The 23,563-nt window shown below is 39.7% G+C and overlaps 1 protein-coding gene across 11 annotated transcripts in view; it reads left to right on the forward strand.

Annotated features, from left to right (window-relative positions):
- TTC3 (tetratricopeptide repeat domain 3) overlaps positions 1-22,550 on the forward strand; it is a 118,357-nt gene extending 95,807 nt beyond the window's left edge. For all 11 annotated transcript variants that reach the window (XM_032392649.1, XM_032392651.1, XM_032392653.1 and 8 more), the window contains 11 exons: positions 1,730-1,869; positions 4,558-4,626; positions 5,567-5,663; positions 7,046-7,146; positions 9,704-9,794; positions 10,205-10,306; positions 13,592-13,953; positions 15,504-15,630; positions 15,814-15,954; positions 19,509-19,601; positions 20,982-22,550. In XM_032392649.1, coding sequence (XP_032248540.1) covers positions 1,730-1,869; positions 4,558-4,626; positions 5,567-5,663; positions 7,046-7,146; positions 9,704-9,794; positions 10,205-10,306; positions 13,592-13,953; positions 15,504-15,630; positions 15,814-15,954; positions 19,509-19,601; positions 20,982-21,047 — 1,389 coding nt within the window. In that variant the 3' untranslated portion in view covers positions 21,048-22,550. The remainder of the gene's footprint in view (positions 1-1,729; positions 1,870-4,557; positions 4,627-5,566; positions 5,664-7,045; positions 7,147-9,703; positions 9,795-10,204; positions 10,307-13,591; positions 13,954-15,503; positions 15,631-15,813; positions 15,955-19,508; positions 19,602-20,981) is intronic.
- Positions 22,551-23,563: the final 1,013 nt, after the last annotated feature.

Consider the following 23,563-nt stretch of genomic DNA (forward strand, 5'->3'; position numbering starts at 1 on the left):
TATTCCTTTGATATCTAGTCTCTGTCAAACACTTGTAAATTTCTGCTCTGTCCCATCAAAATGACTGCAGGGTCAAAATTATGGAGTTCTCACATATTTTATTGTTTATTCATAGATTTATTTAGACATCCGAAGCTAGGTTAACATCTGTTTTCATGTCCTAGCCTAGTACATCTTCTGTGCTCTCCTTTTTTGTTAATGGGATTTTTAGCTATTCATTGAAAGTAGACACCTATCTTTAATTCTGTAAACTTCTGCTTTGTTTTATATCCTACTTAGACACATGGTCTCTTCTCCATCCTCTTCTCTAAAGTTTCCTTTATTTCTTTTTATCATCCCTAATGTTACCACCGTCGTCCGTATTGTCTCTCCCTTGGGCTACTGCAGTGAGATTTTAAGAGATTTTACCTTCGGGGACCTGGGTGGCTCAGTCAGTTAAGCGTCCAGCTAATGATTTCGACTCAGGTCATGATCTCGGGGTCATGGGATCAAGCTCGTGTCTGGTCTCCATGATCAGCACTGAGTCTGCTTAAGATTCTTTTTCTCCCTCTCCTCCTCCCCACACTCATGCTCTCTTTCCAATAAATAAATACATAAAATAAATTAATATCTTTTTTAAAAAAGATTTTACCTTCTTCTACCTAGAGTTTTAAATTAAGGGTTACAGTTCATATTGAGCTATGAAATCAGTTTAATGATGGTGACTGGAATTGTTTTTAATAATTGAATAGAGTAGAAATATCAGAAAGCATCTCAAAAAGTAAAGGCAATTCTCTTTCAGTTGTGTGTGTGTACATACATACATACGTATATTATGTACACATGCTATGGATCATTATTAAAATGTATTTGTTATTTTGGGTCACAGTCAAGAAAATGTGAAGGCCACTGTTTTGGTCTAACACTTTCACATGCCTTCACCCAATCCTAATCCATCTCTGTGTCTTTCAGAGCTATTTTTCCAAAACCAGAATCTCATCATCTCACTGCCCTGCTTGAGTCTTCACTGGCTCCCCGTGTCCTACAGGACAAAATCCACCCTCCTTAGCATGGCTTACAAGACCTTTCGTAATTTGAACCCAAAGCATCTTGGGGTACCATTCTCCCTGCCCTGCCTTCCATATGTCCACCTTGTATCCCAGCCACATAGTGCCTCTTGCTTTTGTTCAGACATGCCGGGCTCTTCTATCCTTCTCCCTTGCCATTCCCACTGCTTGGAATCCGCTCTCCACATGGCATCTCATCTTTTTTTTTTTTTTTAAAGATTTATTTATTTATTTTAGAGAGAGCAGGAAGTAGGAGCAGAGGGACAGGGAGAGAGAATCTCAAGCAGACTCCCCGCTGAGCACGGAGGCTGACTCAGGGCTTGATCTCATGACCCTGAGATCAGACCTGAGCTGAAACTAAGAGTCAGATGCTTAACCGACTAAGCCACCCAGATGCTCCTGGCATCTCATCTTTAAAGACAGAAGTCGGAAATCACTGATTTTGAGAAACCCTTTTCCAGTACCAGGGAGTCTGTCATGCCTCTGTGTCTTTTTATTTGACAGCCTCCCCCGCTGCCCGGCCTGATCAGTGAGAGTCGGTGAGGCCCAGGGCTGTGTGTGTTCTGCTTAACTGGAGTCATCGATTAAGCTAACACCACCACCATTCTGGTCTTTGGGACTCTTTTTTTTTTTTTTGAGTAAATCTTCCTATTTATTTAAGAACTTTCTAAACATGTTTTTAGATCTCAAAGACAGAATTAGATTGGTTCCTTGAAGATTTGGAAAAGGAAATAAAAAAATGGCAACACGAGAAAAAAGAAATCCAAGAAAGTCTGAAAGCACTAACAAAGAAAATGAGAAAGGTTTTGAATGCCAGCGAGTCGTAAGTAACAACTGAAAGGCAATGATTTTTATTGCTTTTTGGGGGGCGGGTGGTGGTAACATTTTTGATACTCAGTTTCCGACTATGTCAGGTGAAGAACAAACTTAAATATTGTTTTCATCTCATTTTAGAGAACATTCAGTAGAGAATTATCTTACCTAAAACTTTTCCTAAACCTACCCTGTTGACAGATAAAGTGGGACTATGAATCAGCAAAGAACTGACTTCCTTCTAGTTGGACACCACCCCTTACTGTGAACATTACCTTTGACCCATTTTTTCCTTTTCTGTAAAGTGAGGGGCTTGGTCTAGATCTAAGTTTCTTCCCTGCACTAGGATTCTGTGGTGATTATCATTACTTTCATCTTGAATCTTTAAATTACTAAAATTTGGTCTTGTGGTATGAAGCATTTGGTAATAAATACAGACAGGTAATACAGTTGTCAGATGGGCCACATTTGTTTTGAGATTCTCTGTGATCCATTCCTAACCCCGCTCTTCCCTAAAAATTGGTATGTCATATGATTCCTCAGCTTAATTGTTACCTACCACCGTGTAACAAAACACCCAAACTTGGTGGCTTAAATTAACAGCCATTTTATTTGATCCTGATCTTGGAACTTGGGCTGAGTTCCACTGGGCTGTTAGGCTGGTCTTGCCAGTGGTTCCTCATGTGGCTGGGAGTTGGCTGGGGGCTAGGTGCAGCTGGGATGTCCTGGGAGGTCCTGGCCTTTTCTCTCCATGTAGTTTCAGGGTTGCTCCCTTTCCATGTGACTTTTATCTATATGGTCTCTCCATGTGGCATTTGGTCTCCAGCATGGTAGACTCCTTATGTGGTACCAAAGGGCTTCAAGGGTACAGGAGTGGAAGCTGCCATGTCTTCTGAAGGTCTGGGCCCAGAACTGTCAGAGCATCACTTCCACCACATTCTGTTGTTTAAAGCACGTGGCAGGTCTACTTTAGATTTAAGGGCAAGAAGAATGGGAGGCATGGTTCACTCGGGGCCGCACTACCACACTCACTGTTCAGGACATCTGTGCTTTTTCCATTTGTCATGCCATATATGATCAGACGGCTTTTATTATGAGTCTTGCTAGCATTACATTTGGGCAGTTTTTAGGTAGTCCTTAAAAGAATGATGAGATATACAACAGTGCCTATGGCATGTCGTTTTGAGTATGCTCAAAGTAGAGTAGTTCCGTCAGAACACATTTATGGAAATGATGAAGCTCTTTACAGTATCCTCCCCACCTCCCCATAGTTTTCACTTTCTGTGGTTTCAGTTACCTGCGGTCACCCACAATCCAGAAGCTCAGATGATCCCCCTTCTGACATGTTGTCAGGGTGTCAGCAGTAGCCTAACACTGTGTCACCCACCTCACCTCGTGTCACCACGTAGGCATTTCATCATCTCCCGTCATCACAAGAAGGGCGAGTGCAGTGCATGCTCTGTAAGAATTTTGAGAGTGAGACCACATTCACATAACCACTGTTCTAATTTATTATTAGTTATTGTTGTTAATCTTTTACTGTGCCTGATACACAACTTGAACATTATCATAGGTGTGTATGTGTAGGAAGAAACCGGTTTGGTACAGGCCATGGGTCAGTCTTAGAACCTATCACTCCTTGGATAAAGGGGGACTGCTATGCCTCTTAATATTTGAGCATACCAGTAGTTAAGTTATTCAAAAATACAGGAATATTTATATTTAATACATATTTTTGTATGCTCAGTTCAAGTTTACTGTCAAAACTAGATAAAATAAATGAGGCTATTATGATAAAAAAATTTTCTGTACTAGCATAAAAATTAACTTTCTGTTGAGGAATAAAGTTTTTATTGATTTTTTTCCACTTTATTAATTTTTTTTTTTTTGCTTTTTTTCTGTCCCATTTTAAAGATAAGCTACCAGACTTCTCTATGTGTATTGTTTTTTACACTTCCCAGATAAATGATTTAAATCTAAATTTTTATATTTAGATTTTAAAGTAAAATCTTAAAGCCTTTTGGATCTCTTAGAGAAGTACAAAAGATATGAGAAATGATTGCTGTCCAGTATTGAGTACTTAGAGGAGGACGTATTTTACAAAAAAATTGAAAATGGCATTTAAACATTTAGGTTCTTAATGGAAATGTTGGAATTTTTAGCAAGTAGAGATGACAAAAAGTTGTATGGGAGAGAATGAAAGAAGAGGCAGAGTCCATCTTTTGCAGGGTTTTGCTTTAAAATCAAAGATTTACAAACTTTGTTTTGCAGGGTTATCAGACTGGATGTGTGTGTTAACTGGGCTTTAAGTTCTGTTTTAAAGATTAGAAGGCTGTTTTCATTTTGAATGAGAGCCGCTGGTCATACTGATGATGATCGACAACACCTGCACTCTTCTGCGTCACATTGAACCACGGCGGGGGGGAGGGGGGCGCACTTCTTGCAGTGAACTGAGATAGGGTGGTCTGCACTGCAAGCATATGACCTAGGGTGAAGGAAAGATTTCTGCCCTCCAGGTGTGAAAGAAAAACGACCCAGATTCTTTGCCTATTTAGAAGATATAGAAATGAAATCAAAATGTAGAAATTTACAAAGAATTCAAAAAATGTTTGCGTGATATAGGTAGAATTTACTGTGAGGGATCGTGTCTTTAAAAATATTTGAAAACTGATTAAAATTTGGTGATTTTCTTTCATAGATATGCCCAGAAAAATGATGAAAAAGATAAGGAACATGAATTACTTCTGGATCAGTCCCTTGAAATCAGGCAAATTAAGCTTACATTTGTTTTTACTGTCTTATTATTCCTTTAATACCAGAGGCACCAGCACACTAGGCTTCTAAGTCTGTTGTTGTGGCTTGTCTGTTTTTTTAAAATAATTATGTGTCTGTTCTTTATTTATGTTTTTATTTTATTCTTTAAATATTTAAATAAGTTTATTCTTTGAGTATTTTTATTTTATGATGTTCCTACTACTTTATTTCACATTGTCAGTATAAAAATCCTGAATTTATTATTGTTGATTACTCTTTTCTTTTGAATTTTGAAACTAAAAGTGTGTTTTTAAAACTTTTGTGTTACTTAAAGTAACAATTTCAACTTTATTATGATAGTTTGTGGCTCTATAATTATAAGTTTATTGAAGATTTTTATTATGAACTTATAAAAAGTTTCCTTTTAACCTTTATTAATGGAAATAATGTGTTTACATACCAGTAGCCAATATATCCAGTAGTTCAGCAGTTGTGTTCTGCATTTCTCGTTGAATATTGTTTCACGTACACATTTCCATTCACATCATGATTCATAAACATATTGCCATGAATAACTTGGTACAGATCACTGTTTTCCTTTGGGTTATTTCCTTGTAATGTGTGTCAAAATAGAATTTCTGACTGAAAGGATGAGGGATGTTCTATAAAGTTTATTAATATAGCCAGATTGTACTCCACCTACCCTCGTAAAAATGATGAACCAGAGTCTCAGCATTTCCACTAGCACTCAATTTTATTTTATATGTTCCTTTGATCATTTGTGAAGCGCAAAAAGGACATATGAGTCTGTGTATTAAATAGTCAAATACTAGGCAGGAAGGTACCTTAGAGGATGTTATGTAAGTCTTTCTGTGGCATGATTCAAAGCTAGGCCTTTGTCTATCTCACTGGTTTTTTTTTTTCCCAAGAAGTTTTTTTCTCAATATTTGCAGTGATACATTTACAAATGAGAAAATGAAAGTAGAAGAATGTATAAAGAAAGGGAAGGAGAATTATGAAGAGAGTCTTCAAAGAGCTGTGGCTGCAGAGGTGAGTCTAAGACACTTGGCAACTGACAGATACGGCAACATACGTTTGCTTTGTGTTAATTACATACGAGGCAAGACAGCATTGCCGAAAGGTGTGGAGTCTGGGGGCATCCTCTTACCCATCATCCTACCTCCCAGAAATAGCTACTTTTTCCTTGCCTGTCACTTTTTAATGTTTTTTTACCCTTAAGCTTACATTGTGTTATGTATCTGTACTCATAGTGTACGCCAGATTTTGCAATCTGCTTTACTTATTATTTTAATTCAGTCATTTTCCATGCTCTGCACTTAGAATGGCTTCATCATATGTAATCAAGTGATATGCCATGAAGTAGCCAACCATAAAACATACTTGCCAGTACTAGAAGAACTTGAAAATATTCCATTTATTAATACACTCTCAAAAAGAAAAAAGAATATGCTCTCTTCTTCCCCCAGAAGAATATATACCAATGTCAGTATACTGTTTGAGACACTACTGAGACAAAATTCAAAATCATAACCTCTGGCTGTATTTTATTTAGTTCCCAAAACATGGTTGTCTTTGTTTTTCCAATTGAGAAGAAATGTTCTTGGTTGGTATATATATCTGTGATTATTCTGGGAAATTTAAAAAAAAAGGGTTAGCTTATGCAGTCCACAGACGGACTTTTGATTAAATATTGACTGTGCAGCAGCTTCTAAGGAAAGGAAGGGGGGAAAAAGCCAAAGTGCATATATTTTTGGGTCCTGTGCCCACATCTATATTCATAAGCTTGTTCAGGTCCCATTTACCACCATTTGGCCAGCCCGTCTGCCTGGTGGGTCCGGGACTGACACCTGCATTAAAACAAAGCAGTTCTATATTTCCATAATGACTTAATGAAAATGGCCAGTAGGCTTATTGGGAAGCTAAAGAGTCTAAAGTTTTAAGAACCTGCCCTAGAGGCTTTTGAAGTTCGTACTGAAAACAACTTCTCTGAGGCCTTTAAATTTGAGAGGGTGCAGCCTTGGGGTTATTCTGCAGGCCCCCGGCCCTCTGCTCATGAGGAACAGGACCACAGATAATGCACATCAGGTGTACACATGTGGGTAACCTGGCTCCGTGCTTGTACGTGGCTTAAGCGGTAAGCCATGTGGAAAGTTCCATATCTGAGAAACGTATCATTTAAGGTAAAATAATTTTACTGTCATTATGTTATTCTATTTTCAAATCCAAAAGTTTTATTTAATTCATGTTCACTTGTGTGAAATTACAGTGTTATCACGTTCTAATGATTCTGTCATCATTGGTCATTTAAGGAGAAACTTGAAAGTAGTTCGAAATGTTTAAGTTTTAACAACCTAAAATAGTTTCAGTTTCATCATCTTAAAATACTTAAACATTCTCTAATCTAACGTTAGGTATCTGTGCTTGAAAACTGGAAGGACATGGATGTGTACAAATTACAGATCATGGACTCACAGGCAGAAGGGTATCTTAAAAACCTGAAGCTCCTGAGCAGGTACTGTGTGGCATCGCAGATGTTCTTTCTGGCATGTCATTTAGTAAATCCAGGTTAGAGCTGATTTGAGAAAAAAAATGTTTGTATTAGACAGGACCTTTTTTTTTTTTTTTAAAGTAGGCTCCATGCCTAGCATGGAGCCCAACAAGGAGCTTGAACTCACGACCCTGAGATCAACACCTGAGCCGAAATCAAGAGTTGCACGCTTAACTGACTGAGCCAGCCAGGTTCCCCAAGACCATTTTATTTTTAATAGTTATACAGTCGATACATGTTCAATGGTAGAAAAATCAAAACGTACAAACAAAACTGGTAAAGATTATCCATAATTCTAAATTGATGTGTAACTAGTTAGTATTTTGGAATAAATCAATAAGTGTTTGAAAAAAAAAAATTTATGGTTTTTTTTTTACTAAGTAATACATAGGAAACTTCCTTTCATATCAATAATTACATTTCTCTAACCTAATTTTGCGAAGTTGAATAGTGTTCCAGCATACAAATGTGTCGTGATTTATTAAACGTTTAACACTGTGTTGGTATAGTCGGGTTATTTGCACATTCTGTTAATAAAAGCTGCTCTTCAGTGAGTTTCCTTGTAGCTAAATTTTTATGCATATTATTATTTATTTCCATGCAATAAATTTCTGGAATGAAGATCACATTTTCAGGCTTTTTTAAAAATTACCTTCTATATAAGAACAGTCACTTAACAGTCTTAGTGGTAGACTTAAGAATGGAATGTCACTTCAAAAGATACTCACCTATGGTAATTTTTTTAACTCTCCATCATCTTTCTTGTTTTTGTTTGACGTCGTTTTTGGAATAAGGTTTACCTGGGAATTTTAGAGGGTCTTCTTCAGTCTAGCCTCAGCATTTTCTGTGTGGATTTTCACACAAGGTATTACTTTTCATCTGGTCTTTTTATCGTATTCCACAGTCAGTTTTCATCCTTGCCAATGCTTTTTGCTTTAACACTTCAAACCCTCAGTATTGACCCTCTGTGGGGTCATGGAAAAGGTTTTAAGGGAGTTTTTATTTCTTGGTTTTTCAAGATTTCGTTTTTTTTCACATGAGAAAACCTTTCTAATGAGAGAAAACTAATATGCTGATTCGAATTACAAGACTGGTACAGCTGAAGTGGAAGCAGTGGTGCCGAAAGGCTGGTGTTTCATCTTGCCGTGGGCCACACGTTATGGCATCTCTGGGAAACAGAGCTCTCAGACCTTTCGTCTGATAGTGTCGACTTCCTCATTAAGCCTCATAGTACACGTAGCTTCTTTCTTAGGGATTCTGTGCTAATTTCATTCCACCAAAGGATAGCGAAAGAGAAAAGACATAAAAGGAATGTTCTGGTTTTTCTTTAAGATATATAATGAGAACTGACACAGTCACGGATTGATAATGTTATTGATCTTCCCAGTTAGGAGTGGAAAGCTTGTTTGTCACTTTCAGTAAAGGTGCTGAGGTATAAACTTATCACAGTCTGTTAGGCCCCACTCTTTATTTTACCATAAGGTGAGGATGAGGTTTTTTATTGGAACGTTTAAGTGTTCCATGTTGCCTTTTTATTTTTTTTAATGTAAAAACAGCCTTTGTGGTTAAAACACAAAGATGTTAAATGAAAAATGGTCAGGGGTGCCTGGGTGGCTCAGTCGTTAAGCGTCTGCCTTCAGCTCAGGTCATGATCCCAGGGTCCTGGGATCGAGCCCCGCATCGGGCTCCCTGCTCCGCGGGAAGCCTGCTTCTCCCTCTCACACTCCCCTTGCTTGTGTTCCCTCTCTCACTGCCTCTCTCTCTGTCAAATAAATAAACAAAATCTTTAAAAAAAAAAAAAGAAAGAAAGAAAAATGGTCAAATCTTCAAAGTTAGGACAAGAAATTAAAATTTAGGAGAATATTTACTCTCTGCCCACCAGCTTGGGAAGTTTGGTTAATCAATAATTAAGATTTCCTAAAGTGTTTCTATTGGTGAGTGTAAGATACATAATTCTTTAAAAATAGTTTTGTGTGTGGGGCGCCTGGGTGGCTCAGTCTGTTAAGCATCCGACTCTTGATTTCTGCTCAGGTCATGATCTCAGGGTTGTGAGATTGAGTCCTCTGTCGGGCTCCACACTCAGTGGGGAGTCTGCTTGAAGATTCTCTCCCTCTGCCCCTCCCCCAACACGTGAGCACTCTTGCGCACTCTCTGAAATAAATAAATCTTTTAAAAAAATAGTTTTGTGTGTGTGATCATGTTAAATATATCTTTCTGGGGCCCCTGGGTGCCTAAATTAGTTAAGCATCAGCTTCAGCTCAGTTCGTGATCCCGGAGTCCTAGGATTGAGCCCCATGTTGGACTCCTTGCTCAGCTGGGAGCCTACTTCTCCCTCTCCCTCTGCCTGCCACTCCCCCTGCTTGTGCTCTTTCTCTCTCACTCTGTCTCTGTCAAATAAATAAAATCTTTAATATATATATATATCTTTCTCATGTTTGTTTTCATTTGCACTGTAGTGTTTTTAACTTTTAAAAACATATCTGAAGTAGACATTAAGCAGTTCCATGTTTTTCTTTTTCAGTGATTCTGCAACTTACCCTGATATGGAGTCAGATGTACATTCATGGGAATCGTTTCTTTCTAAGGTTAGAAAAGAAATCGTGAAAGCAAAGGTAAGTCATAAAATATTTTGTAATTCTATCAAAACCGATATGATTATAGTTCTCAGGAGAGATGAATGTCACTGAAACTTTTTGTTGAGCTGTTAAAGGCAATATATATTTTTTGTTGTAATTATTAAGAGTTTTTCCTGAAAATAATGCTGTTTTCTTAATTAGCTGTCTTAAACTCTGCCTGTAATTGAGAAAATTAGAGAAGTTATATTTGATAAGGCTGTAGAGCATTCCTATTAATGAGGTCTTATTTTGAACTTCTTTAAAGAAATAATTGTTCTGATACTTTGCATCTCTGTTATATTCCTGAAAGACTGTTGACCATTTGTAAATATATAGTAAGAATTGACAGTTGTGATTCTTTATGAGAATTTATTAGAAGAACTTAACACTTTTCCTTCTACCTACAGTCTCAGTATGAAGAACAAATACAGGCAGTTAAAAATGGCTCTCAGCTCAGTGAACTTCCTAAAGTGCAGATTCCTGAGCTTTCATTTCCCATCTGTAGCGCAGTAAGTCCATCACACCTTCTTTCTTTCTTTCTTTCTTTTTTCTTTTTGTGTGTGTGAAGAAAACAATAGTAAACCATAGTTTCTTTCTTATTTGGCCAGAGTAGATTTTTGTTGTTTGTATTCTAGGAGTGGGGATGAGATGGATTAATGAGTTACCTTAATGTTCTCATTTTTGGTGCTACGGGGTAACCCTTTAAGCTTAATAATAAACATTATATAACTGGATGAGTCTTTCTGCATCAGTGTCTTGAGGATGGGACTGAAGTAAACACAGGGCTGGCACATTGCTTTCTTTTCTGGATGCTGGTGTGTGTGTTTTCTACGTGTGAACAAATAATCCAAGAGGATCAGTTGCCTGTGATTTAGACCAGCTCTGTCTACAAATACCACCTAAGATATAGTCTTATTCCTAGATACTTGCAGGCATAAGACCAAAATTAAGATTTGTTTTTTCATCAACTACAGACTAAAAAGTGCTATATCTGAGACATATAAAGGTTTTGTTGGTCTGATCTGTCATATTTTATTGGTAGTTTGAGGTATTTGCTGAATCTTTTGAATAATAGTGTTTGCCAGACCTCGCTTTGTATTTTAAAATATGCAGCACAGTAAAGTAAAAGATTAGTTCTATACTGTGGACTTTAAAATATGGCTCCACCTAGTATCACTTTATTGTATCCTGGGGTACATATTTCTTATTTGGACACAGAGCAGATGCTCAACCGATACCAAATTGAAAAGAATTCAGACCAAAGGAGATCAGACTGTAAGAATTTAAAGAAGGACTCTATTCAAGAGTTGATTAGAGGTAGGTTTCAGAATATATTGTCACAACATTAAAAACTTCTGGTTGTGAAATAGTCTGCTATAAGGAGCCTGTTTTCCTTAGGTCCTGATTTGCACCTTCCTGCCACTGCCAGACCTTTATCTGGGATGTTCCCCAGCATGGAGCACCAACCTCACTCTCCACCTTCTGCCTCTCCCTAAAAGCCCAGTCAAGGCTGCCCACATTTGTGCCCCACCCTGTAACCCTTCTGTCATGTACGTTCAGTCTCCTTACCGTAGGTGACTACACTCAGGAGCCTGATCTTGAAAGTCTCTCTCTAGCCAGTACTTTGCATACTAAGCATACAAGCTTATTGTGGTTTCACCTGCCAAAAAATGTTTTTAAAACATTAAAAAGGGGGCGCATGGGTGGCTCGGATGGTTAAGCATCTGCCTTCGGTTCAGGTTATGATCCCGGGGTTCTGGGATCGAGCCCCACATTGGGCTCCTGGCTCAGTGGGGAGCCTGCTTCTCCTTCTCCCTCTGCCTCTCTCCCTGCTTATGCTCTCTCTCTCTCTCTCTCTGTATCTCTGTGTCTCAAATGAATAAATAAAATATTTAAAAAAAAAATTAAAAAGTTTGGCCTCCTTGAACTGAGTAAAATACTCTATTGGGATCCATTTTCTTCTCTCCATAGAAACACATTTTTCTCTCCATTGAACTGAGTAAGAAGTAGAGTTTGATGTAGAATTAAAGATCACTTATCATTTATAATGTTTCTAAGTTCTTTATTTTTTTTTAAGATTTATTTATTTGAGAGAGAGTGTGGTGGGGAGGGACAGAGGGAGAGTCACAAGCAGACTCCGTGGTGAATGCAGAGCCTGAGGCAGGGCTCTGTCTCACAACCCTGAGATCACAACCTGAGCTGAAACCAAGAGTCAGATGCTCAACTGACTGCGCCACCCAGGCACCCCCTCTTTTTTTTTCTTTTTTTTTTCTTTTGGAGAGAGAGTGTGTTTCTAAGTTCTTATGGTAGACATGGAAGGGAAAAAAAAAAATGAGATCTCAGTAGAATATTTGCTATTAATTTTTAGTTGTAGCTTATGTAATTTTATAAATACACAAAAGAATTTTAATATCTAAGCCTTGGGAACTCTTAGGGTTCCAGGAACTTAAGTAATAAGTATCCCTAAAAGCCATTAGCTTTGTGTGTTATTTCTCCCCCATTCATTCATTGGGTATTTAGTGGTGATCAAGATTAGATATGGTCTATTCCCTCAAAGGGCATATGGGTTTGGGAAAAGAGAGTTATTAAGCCCATAATTATAAGTAAAGTGTGCCAAGGTTTTTCATAGGAGCATAAAATGCTATAGCAGCATATATTAGGAGGGGTTAACCTAACCTGGAGGTCTAGGCCTCAGCAGAAGATTCCCTGTTGGAGGTCTCAGTGAGTCAGAGATCTGGAATAGGAATTACCAGGCAAAAGGAAGACATGGGTGTGTGTTTGAGAAGGGGTGGACAGTGTGATATTTGGAGGGTCAGAGTATTTCAAATGCAAGAAACAGCGTATTTGGAGGCTAGAAAAACAGAATACATCTTTCATGGATATAAAAGAAGTTCAGTATGATAGAGGGGGGCTTTGGTGAGAAAAATCATAAAAATACCCAGGGGCCAGAACCAAGGGAGCCTTACTTACTCTGTAAGGTGTGTTCAGCAGTTTGACTTTTCCTGAGGTCACTGAGAAGCCAGTATAGGTTTCAAGTAAGGAGGTGCCATCAGCTGGCCCACAGTGTGGAGACCTGGGAGAGGGGCTCACTGTCAGCAGCTGGGTCCCGGATTAGAGAGGGGAGTCGGGCTGGAGGGAGAGCGCAGATTTGAGAGGTATTGAGGATGAACAGTGGAAATTACTGCCTGTGAGATGGGGGGCACGGTGTGCCTATTTTGGGGAGTCAAGACAAATCTGGTTTTCTGTCCGTGAGGTGGGCACCCAAGGAAGAGCAGGGTCGGAGACTGAGCCGAGCCTGATTTTGAAGACACGAGTTTAAGTGGCCTTGGATTTGCCTAAGAAGAAGTTTGGATTTGCAGTTTGGGATCTCAGGAGAACATTCAAGACTAGAATCTTTTAAAAAGTGGGCATTATCAGTACCAAGCACACAGCACTGAGGCATGAAAGAATGTGAAATGTCCTGGGGAAGAACATGAATCTCCACCCCCCCCCCCCCCCCCAACAGCATCCTAAGGAGCGTCCACATTAAGGCACAGACAAGCATTAAGAACTGCAGGGAGAGCCTGGGAAGGGGCTGCAGAGAGGTGGGAGGGAGGCCAGCAGCGTGGAGCCCAGTAGAGCTCATTTTAAAGTGAAGGTGACCAGCGGTTTTTTAAAAACAAAACTTTAATTTATTGTATTCAAGTTTCCCGTGCACTTGAGCACCCAGGTTTTATTATAGTCTGCTTAATCGTCAGTCTTTATCCACAGATGTTTCTCTTAGTGATCCAAGGACTATGGTATATTCTTCCCAGATTCCTCCTACGGTACTTCCAGAGTCTTCAGGTCATGCAGATCATGGAACCTCCACTTCTACAAGTCATGGGACTGGAAACCAAACAGCAGTTCCTAAGGATTCAAGTCTGGTCTCTGCCAATGATGGCCCAGTGGGGGCTTCCTCTCCACCGTTAACAGGATCGCTCTCCTGTCAGCCCGAAGTCACCCAGCTGCCAGAGTGTAAGATCACGGGCCAGGAAACTCCACCAAAACAAAGCCTTGTGGCTGATCAGAAACCACCTATTCTTCCAGGATGTGCTACCCACTCAAGCCAGTCTCCAAAAAAGCCGTTTAATAGTATTATCGAGCACCTGTCAGTGGTATTCCCATGTTACAACAGGTAGGGATATAAAATGTCTGTGACTCTGTTAAATACTTTATTGAACTGAGGTTTCCTGATCAGATAACATTATGGCCAGTTAGGGGCTGAAGTGGAAACCACTCCATAGTTGTTTTACTCAGAAAAGACAGGTGCTACCTTTTTTTCTTTTTTTGTAAACATAGAGGTGAGCATTTTCAAACCAACTTTTTGATGTGTGTTTCTAGATTGAAAACACTGACTCCTGGTTACTCTACACTCATCAGAACCCAGGGCAATTTGCTGAGATATTGATGAGATCAATAACATGCTCCAGTCCTAGTATGCAATCCCTAAATGAAAAACAAAACTGCAAAACACTAGTTTCGTATCATTTGGGGGAAGAAATACCAGCTAGCAAGAAAGGTGGCAAGAACTTACACCTTGCTAAATAGCACCTCTGATTTGTTAGAGGTGTGAAGTTGGAATGACCAGGTGTGATTTGATAGTGAGTCAGGACTGTGGGTGTGTTACAGAGGGTGGGGAGCGCTGCTCTATCTAAGCCGGCGAGCATTTGCATGGCAGCCTCTGACCTCGATCTGCAGGTTGGTATGAGGGATCAGAGGTGCTCCCTGTCTCAGCCTAGGAGAGAAGCGGTGAGGGCATTCCTCAGGGATACAGCTAGGAAGAGAGGAAGCCACATCCCAGAATGACCCTCTGTACTCTGTCCCATGTTATTTCTGTCTTTGATACGATACTGTAAGTTTCGAAATTACACTTTTGAAACAAAGTAGTGGTTAAATTATGATTGGCCAGAATTAATGTTTTGCATCTGTTGTGGAGGACTGCTTCATTGAGAATAAGTGTATGTCCGTGGGCGTAGTTAGCCTAAGTTTGAGAAACTTGTAAGTTCCCTCAGCAGTTCCCATGCCAATTGTAAAAATGCTCATTATAATTACCAAAAGTACCTTACAAATAAAATGGTTTGCAATCCTGACTAAATTTGGGAGAGTTTAAACAACTGAATAGAAATGCATCCTACTTTTCTGAAAATGAAAACATTTGAGGTGTTAATGCTTCAAATATCAAGTTCCTGTTGATTAATGGTTTAATTCCATCCACTGGTACTTGTGAAACATTCAGGCTTTGAAAACCTTGTTGTCAGGTTTTTTTTAAGGGAGGCAGTCAACAGATCTAGTTTCCCCTTAGGTAAAAAGAGATTTTACTGATTTCAAATCAGAACCAATGTTATCTGATCAATTAGTGATTTAGCATAAAGCTACAATACATCCAGCCTATACGAAATCTGGTTTCAAAGTAGATACGGATATCCCAAATGGATCTAGCAGATAAACTGTTCTGTTACTTTGAAATTCTAGTAAAATAAATATTTAGAAATAGTATTGGAATTTTCATAACTACTTGGAAAGAGAGATTCTCTTGCCTTTATATACAGTTGCTATTGTTTAGTTTTGTTTGTATGTATTGGGTTTGTTTCTTATAGCTGTTGGGTTAATATTAGCACATAATATTTCTCCACAGTAGAAAACTTTGACTTTCTCTTGTCATTTATCTCCACTTCCTCTTTTTAGCACCGAGCTTGCTGGTTTTATTAAAAAAGTGCGAAACAAGAATAAGAACTCGCTCTCAGGATTGAGTATTGATGAAATTGTCCAAAGAGTGACAGAACACATTGTAGATGAACAGAAAAAGAAAAAGGTCAGTGTTTCATCCAGATACAATAATACAATAATATGGTCCACTTTATTTATAAAATATGAGAATTATAAAAAGCAAAAAAAAAAAAAATGCATCCAACCAAAATATGGAGAGCACTTCAGTAAAGACAGAAGATTTGGGTTACTAAACTTGCTTCTCTCCCTGCCCACATTATCTCTGTAGCCAAATTCAAATTCAGGAAAAGACAAGAAGTTGTCTGAGCCCAGCTCTGCTGCTTCTGTGACCAGGGCCTCCCAGGGCCCACCCTCCATAATTGCTGGACCATCGCCCAAAACCAAGGGACAGAAGACAGAAGATATCCCTGTGAGTGTTATATGTGTGACGATGGAGTCAGTTTTGTTTTTTTAATGAAGAACAAGAAGGAGACAAAATAGTTAATCCATGATTTAGCCCCGTTCTTTTCATTTCTAGACCTAATTTATTTGATCTTAAAATTAGAAACCAGGGGCCCCTGGCTGGCTCAGTTGGTAGAGTGTGCAACTCTTGATCTTGGGGTTGTGAGTTTGAGCCCCATGTTGGGCATGGAGCCTACTTAAAAAAAAAAGAAAAATTAGAGGTGCTTGGGTGGCTTAGTCACTTAAGCATGGACTCTTGATTTCGGCTCAGGTCATGATCTCAGGGTGGTGACATCAAGCCCCTTGACCGGCTCTGCTCTCAGCAGGGAGTCTGCTTGAGATTCTCTCTCTCCCTCTCCCCCTCCCTTACTCGTGTACACACTCTCTTTCTCAAATAAGTAAATTTTTAAAGAATATTAGAGACCAAATTTAGATGTACTTAAGTGTTCCATTAGAACATCTCTGCTTTTGTGGGTACCTATGGGTCCCTGTTGGGAGAAGCCCCTGCACTAGAGAGACCAGGAGAGCTCTGGCCACATTTTGGGAACTGGGCCTACTGGCAGTCAAATACAAGTTAATTTTTTATAGTAAGTGTGATATTTTGAATAGTTGGGGAAAATGATTTTTGAATCATTTTATTCCATGTCACCATGGGCTTTGGAATCCCAGACTTGGTTCTGTCACTTAGTAACACTGTGAGCTCAGATCATATCTGCTTGTTCAGGCTGTTGTCTGGATGAAGTGCTAGAATAGAATGACCAGGGTCAAGCTCTGTATTCACGCAAGTCTGGTTGCTTCCCCCCTCCCTCCCCTTGAGTGCCTGGAGGGGGTGGGGAGGACACTGGACACTTGATCTTATGGGCTAAACTTGCCTTAATTTGATATACGGATTTAAAATGTTTTTTGTTCTTTTGGACAATAAGAATGTTACGTTTACATAGATCTTTTTATAAAATACTGTGGTATCTATGATCTCAATTGATAAGGTACTATAATTGTCTTTATTTTATAATGAAGAAACCGAGGCACAGATGATTCATGCAGCTTGCCAGCATTCCTTCATTTGATCTGGGTGTGTAGCATGTAATTCCCTAATCCTCACCACATGGAGCCAGCCGATGCTAGGGACTGTGTAGTAGGAACCAAACGTGGTTGAAAGAGGCCATTCAGGGCTGTGGGCTCCGGATTGAGTTCTGGTATAAAGCATGTTTTTCCCTTTTGTCCAACTGTGATATCAGAGTTTATTTTTTTAAAGGTTTTATTTATTTATTTGAGAGAGAGAGCGAGCAAGCACGAGGCTGGGGGAGGAGCAGAGAGAGGGAGAAGCAGACTCCCCGCTTAGCAGGGAGTCCGGTGCAGGACTCGATCATGACCTGAGCCAAAGGCAGATGCTTAACCGACTGAGCCACCCAGGCGTCCCGGTATCAGAGTTTAGATGAAATGAAAATTAGAAGAGTTTCTGGCCCCATAGTGGAGTCAGCGATGCATGATTACACAGAGTACTTGTTTGCTAACTTGAACTACGCAGTGAATCTTTGTGTGAACTTAACGTTTGTATTCCTCCTGTACATTTTCATTTTCCACTGTTCTTTGGCTATTTTCCAAACCATATATACTCATTTCCCAGAGCATCTAACTCCAGTGAGAGAGCTTATGAGCACGCAGAGCTTTCCTGCAAGACCTGGCTGGAGTGCCTCCCTCTCCCCAGGCTGCTGACTGGCCAGGTGCTGGGTGGTCCTCCAACCAGGCCGAATTCTCAGAGCATCCTCACCGACACCTGCCACCCCACCCCACAACACACACATAGAATGCAGTCACCTTCAGAGGAGAGATTACTTTCTGCTTCATGGTTGTTGATGATGATAAAGTTGTAAAAGCTGACTTACAAGAAAAATATGTATTCAAACTGGGACTTAGTTTGATAATTATAGGTAGTTTTTTTAAAAATTAAAAGTAGTTTGCTTTATCTTTTCAAATTACAAAAGCAGTATGTGTTCATGGTAGGAAATACAAACAAAAAGCCTTTAAAGAACCCCAAAAGCCACCCCCTAAGGTAACCAGTATTATGATATTGGTATGTGTTTTTCTAACCTCTTTTGTATGTGTGTGTATATATGAATTTAGTCAAAACTATAAATACTTTTTGTGTCTTTTTTTTTCACTTAGAAATGTATGTGCCCATCTTTTCATGCTAATAAAAATAAATCAAGTTAACTGGGTTTTTCAAGCCAAACCTAGCTCTGAGCTTTACAGAGGCCTTAATCTGCCCTTCCCTGGGACTGACACTTCCATTGCTCCCTGACCCTCCCATCGGGCCGCAGAGTGGAGCTAGAGCCCCTCATTCTACTATATCTACCCCATCAATGCTAGGGGAGAGAAAGAAAACCCCATTCAGCAGTTCAGGGTCTTCAGAGCCTTTAGGCACTGTCCCCATCTGCATCCCTGACCTTAATCCCATGGCCAGGGCTGCTCTCATTCACTCGCCTGACAGTTTATGGAGAATCATTCTGGGGCCAGGTTCTTTGCCATTTGCTAAGGATATAGATGAACAGGCCTCCTTCCTTGCCTTCAGGGTGCTCAGAGTTTGGAGGGGAGGAGGAGTGGAAAATAATGGTGCAGCGTGGGTAGGTGCTGTGATTTGTGGGGGGAGCTTGTGCCTGGTGTCCTGGGTGGCACTCCAGCTCTGCTTTCACAGAAAATGCTGTCTGTGCTCACTAGACTGTGTGCTGCTTGAGCCAGAAACTCTCCCATTCAGCTCTGTGCCCTCGCGCCCCACACAATCCCTGACCACGGATGTTTGCTGAATGAGCCATCAGTTTGTTTTGTTTTGATTTGCACATGTAATCCACATTCATAGAAACTTTAGAAAATAGCAAAGAAAAAAGTTAAATCTCTTAACTGAAAGTAACTGCTGTTCACATTCTATATCTTTCCAGGCTCTTTACAAGGTATCTCTCTCTACACCCGTTATCTTTATTTCAAAAAAATCAATTATGTGACTATATGATATGTACTGTTTTGTAACCTGTAACCTTTATAACCTTTTTATTCAGAGGATTGTCATCACCAGCTTTTTGTGTCAGGGATTGTGGACTTCCATCATGATTTCAGTTAACCCCGTAATAGTCCATAGTGTGGATGTGTCATAATTTATGTTTCTGTCCCCAACTGTTAGATAATTAGATGAATGATTAATTTATAATATTCATACCGTAGTTTGGGTGTGGGGTGGGATAATTAGAAATTTGTAATAATTTCCTGAGAACTTATTAGCCATATAAAACATTTTTTTCTGTGAGAAAATTAGAACTTTAAAGGTATCTTTTTTTATTTTGTATGTTTGCAATTTTTCTTAAGAAATGCTGTTAAAAACTAAGTTGTTCCCTCAGCCTGCTTAGCTATAATTGGGAGTAATTTGCCACCTTAATGACAAAAGTGTATAAAGGCCACTTGTAGGAAGAGCTTGTGTAGTAAAAAGGAATTCAGCTATTCTTCATTACGGGGATACGTTTGTTTCCACAGGCATCGGGTGCAGCTTCCTGTGAACTATGCCGTGAGGTATTCAAATCCAAAAATGTGCGTGTGCTAAAATGTGGGCACAAGTTTCACAAAGGGGTAAGAATTCTCTTTGGCCATCCTCTTATCATGAATTTTGACTATTAAGTATTTTGAAAATAAAAAGGGACCTTTTCTTTTAAGATTTTATTTATTTATTTGACAGAGAGAGACACAGCGAGAGAGGGAACACAAGCAGGGGGAGTGGGAGAGGGAGAAGCAGGCTTCCCGCCGAGCAGGGAGCCCGATGCGGGGCTCGATCCCAGGACCCTGGGATCATGACCTGAGCTGAAGGCAGACGCTTAACAACTGAGCCACCCAGGTGCCCCAAAAAGGGACTTTTTTTCATAGGTGTCAGTACTTGTGTTTTCAAAGCATTTTCTGTATAAGCCTCCTTGTGCCAGTGTTCATTGTCTCCCTTTCCAAAGATTGCTGCTGTGGAAAGGGGGATCAAGCCTCCTGGGGTCTAGGGTGTGCAGTTTTGCGCACCGTCCTTTCCATCCATCACATCATGGGTGGAGGAGAACAGTCCTAGTCGGCTCCCTCAAATATGTTGGTGCTGAAATTCAAAGCAGTATTTGTTTCTTAAAAGGTAATTTCTTACACACATGGCTGAATAGATGCACAGTGCAGCATGGTGTCAATTTAGTGCAGTATATGAAGTAAGTTTAACACTTTAGAGGAGAAAAGCTAAACCTAACTGGGCCCATTGTGCCTGATCCTGGGAGATTCTGGCTTGTACCATTCCAAGATCTTTGGGTAAATATTTTGGGTGCTGTGGGCATTCATTCTGTATCTCTCCTTCTGGTTAGAATAGATCAGGTCTCTGCCATGTCAGTTTATTAATCCCTTGGAAAAAGGGATAGATACAATACACTTAGGAGGAGGAGTCAAGACAGCTTGCAGTCTCTTGCATGGCCTGTCTCCTGCAGGTGTAGGGTGTTGTGCCTGGGCTCTCAGACTTAACACACACACGCAGCTCTTAGCAGCAACAGGCAGCCACAAGCAACTTGGGACCACGATGGTAGACAGGTTCCAGTCAAGGCTGTGGTGTGGAGGCTGGTGGGATGTACAAGAATCAAGACGAGGCAGAGAGAGGATCAGTTAAAAATTGGGTGAGTCCCAGGACCAAGAAAATGCCGATCCCTGGAATGAAATGCCAAGAATGAAGCCGGAGTGTAGGGAAAGTGGAGGGGCAAGGCCATCCCCCTGAGATTAGGTCGGAGGCCCAGAGTCCATGGGTCAGATTCTGAGGCAAATGATTTGTTCCTAGGGCTCGGGGCACACTCCTCGCTTGAGTAGGCTTCAGTGTCCTGAGTGTTGGGCGGCTCCGGGCGCCACCAGACGTGGAGGTGAACTTAACCCTGTCTGTTGAGCAGCGCAGGAGGGCTGAGGCCCCACGTGTTCCTGAAGACGCTGATTGCATTTTCTCATTTTCAGTGCTTTAAGCAGTGGCTGAAAGGGCAGAGCACTTGCCCAGCCTGCCTTGATCAGGATCTCCTGTAAGAAGAACAGCCGGCACCTTCTGGAAGAGGTCAGCCTGCTTTTCTAGGTAGTCACAGTTCACTGAAGAGTAATTTACTGGTTTGTTGAATTGGAAGAATAACAATATATTACTTCTGGTATAAAGCGCAAACATTTGAGATTCTTTGCACTGTGTGTCACAGTGCTAATAAATGGAAATCTTTAATACAGTTGATAGTTCATTTCCCTGCTCTTATTAAACACCTCGATAACAGCAAATAGTGGCTAATAAAATTACCACATTCCTAAATTGTTGGTGCTTCTTACAGAGGTGCTCTCTGAGATGGAAGGCTTCTTTTGGGAAGTGTTATGAGCACCTCAAAGCACTACTTGAATTTAAAGTATTCTGACCTATTAAAGTGCCCCAGGTTAAAATTTTTACAAGTCAATATTCCTTATAACATGCCTACATTTTTCCTCAGAGATTCTGCATTTAAATGGGCTTAAGCAAACACATTTTAATAATCTGTAGTAAATGGTAACATACTGGCTGATTTAAACCAAAAGATTTAAATCTCCTTTTCATGAAACACCATGTGATTTTGCTTTTTCATTTCATTGTTTTATTCCCCCCAGTAGAATAAATGGCTCTTTATAAAAGAGCTTATTTTTCATCACCTAAAAGATATAATCTGATTTTTGAAAATCAATTACAGATACTTTCTTATTAGTATCAGCCAAGACTTTTTTTTGCCCTGAAAATTGAGGCTAAATATTCATCACCCCCATGCTACATTTGGAACTTGTTCTTTGAATATCTTACTCTTACTAGCCCCATGTGTCCTTCTTCATGAGTTAGATGACAAATGTTTGGGTATCTCTGTCTAACACATAGTAGGTGCCATAGGGAAACAGTCACCGTCATTTCCCTCCCTTATCCCACCAAAGAAAGAGGCACTTGTGTAATTAGACAATCCTGAGGTGTCCCTGTTTCACTTGTTCCGTGTTTGACATCTGTGTGAAGTAATGCATGCACTCTTGTACTGTGGTGTGAGAACAAAACTTTAACTGCATTAGAAGCTGTTAAAATATTAGATCTCTTTAGTGACTTGTAGACAGTGGTAAATATAGAAACATGAATTCTGGACACATTCCATTTCTCTCAGACATCAAAAAAATGTTTTTCATTGTGTTCTTTGTTCCCCTGGAAGCTCACAGTCCCAAGTTCGTGAGCTAATTTGGTCACCTTCCTCAGCCTTGGTTCCTTGTGAGTTTTGATGTCTTAGTGACTTAGTCCATAGATGCTCACTCTGTATTTTGAGGCAGATTCTCCTTGCAGGTCCCTGAAACATTGTCTACATGTTCACAATAACTGAGAACTGTAGATAGGAAGATATGTAGGGACCAGTTTGTAGCAGCAGGTATAAAGGAAAAGAAGAGCAACTGGAGAGTGAGAAAATGTGTTTTGTACATCAAACAAATATTGTGAACATGCCTTATACATGTCCTGGTGTAAGTTTCAAAATAAAGAGCATTCTAAAATAATACCAGTTTACTGTCATGCTTGTCCATTTTTCTCAAGTATTTTTTAAAAAGGATTCTACTAGAAAATTCAAGACACATACATTATCTTCATTTGGAAAAGAAGAGCCATGATACATCCAAAGAGTGTAACCAAGGATCTTAGAAAATTTTAGAGCCTGGATCAAAACATGCCTCTGTGCCTAAATAAAGGTTGCTAAACTCAAGTTCACGTGATTGGCTATTTAATTTGTGAATAGAAAGTTTATACACAGATGATAGTTTACTGTTTTAGCTAATGTAAGATACTTTATGTGAACACATATAAGAATGTTGAAGGTCATCAAATTACATTCCTCAGTATCCATTTTCCTTTGAGGCACTTGTGGATTCATGGACAACTGAGGCCAAGCAGTAGGGTTTCTCTTTTGGAGAATCTTCTGGTGAGCACTAAGAGATGATTGAAGAAAGCGAGTATTATCAGTCTATGTTTTTAATCTGATAGCATTTAATTCAAAATAACATATAACTTAAAACAATGACTATTCCTAAGAGTTTAAATTGTTTTCTCTGCAGAGCAGCTTAATCTATGCTAAAATAATGGGAAATTGAATAGAAAATTGAAATGGTGCCCTAGCAACGCACAAGGTTACTACATTTTTAAGGTAATTCCTAAGACTGTATAGTGGAGGCATGTGGGCAGTGTTGACACCACGGCGCTGAAGCAACGAAACTATTTAAGTCCGTTGACCCTTGCTGAAGACACAGATTAAAAGACGCTGGCAGAAGAGACGGTAGCAAAGGTGGGAAGTCCTCCTGCCACAAGAGGTATGTAGTGATGAGACCGATAAGCAGACAGTAAAGTCTGTCAGAACGAGGACCAAAAACATCTCCAGTATGGTCCTTCGTGAAAGAAACAGGAAGTACATTTAGGTGTTCTAAACTTTAATCGAACTATATTAAAAGAACAATTGTAAAAATAGTTGATCATCAGCCATGTCTAATCCCTTTTTTATTTTCTCCTCTTCACTCTGCCA

The sequence above is a fragment of the Phoca vitulina genome, unplaced genomic scaffold, assembly GCF_004348235.1.
Source record: "Phoca vitulina isolate PV1807 unplaced genomic scaffold, GSC_HSeal_1.0 scaffold68, whole genome shotgun sequence".
Lineage (NCBI taxonomy): Eukaryota > Metazoa > Chordata > Mammalia > Carnivora > Phocidae > Phoca > Phoca vitulina.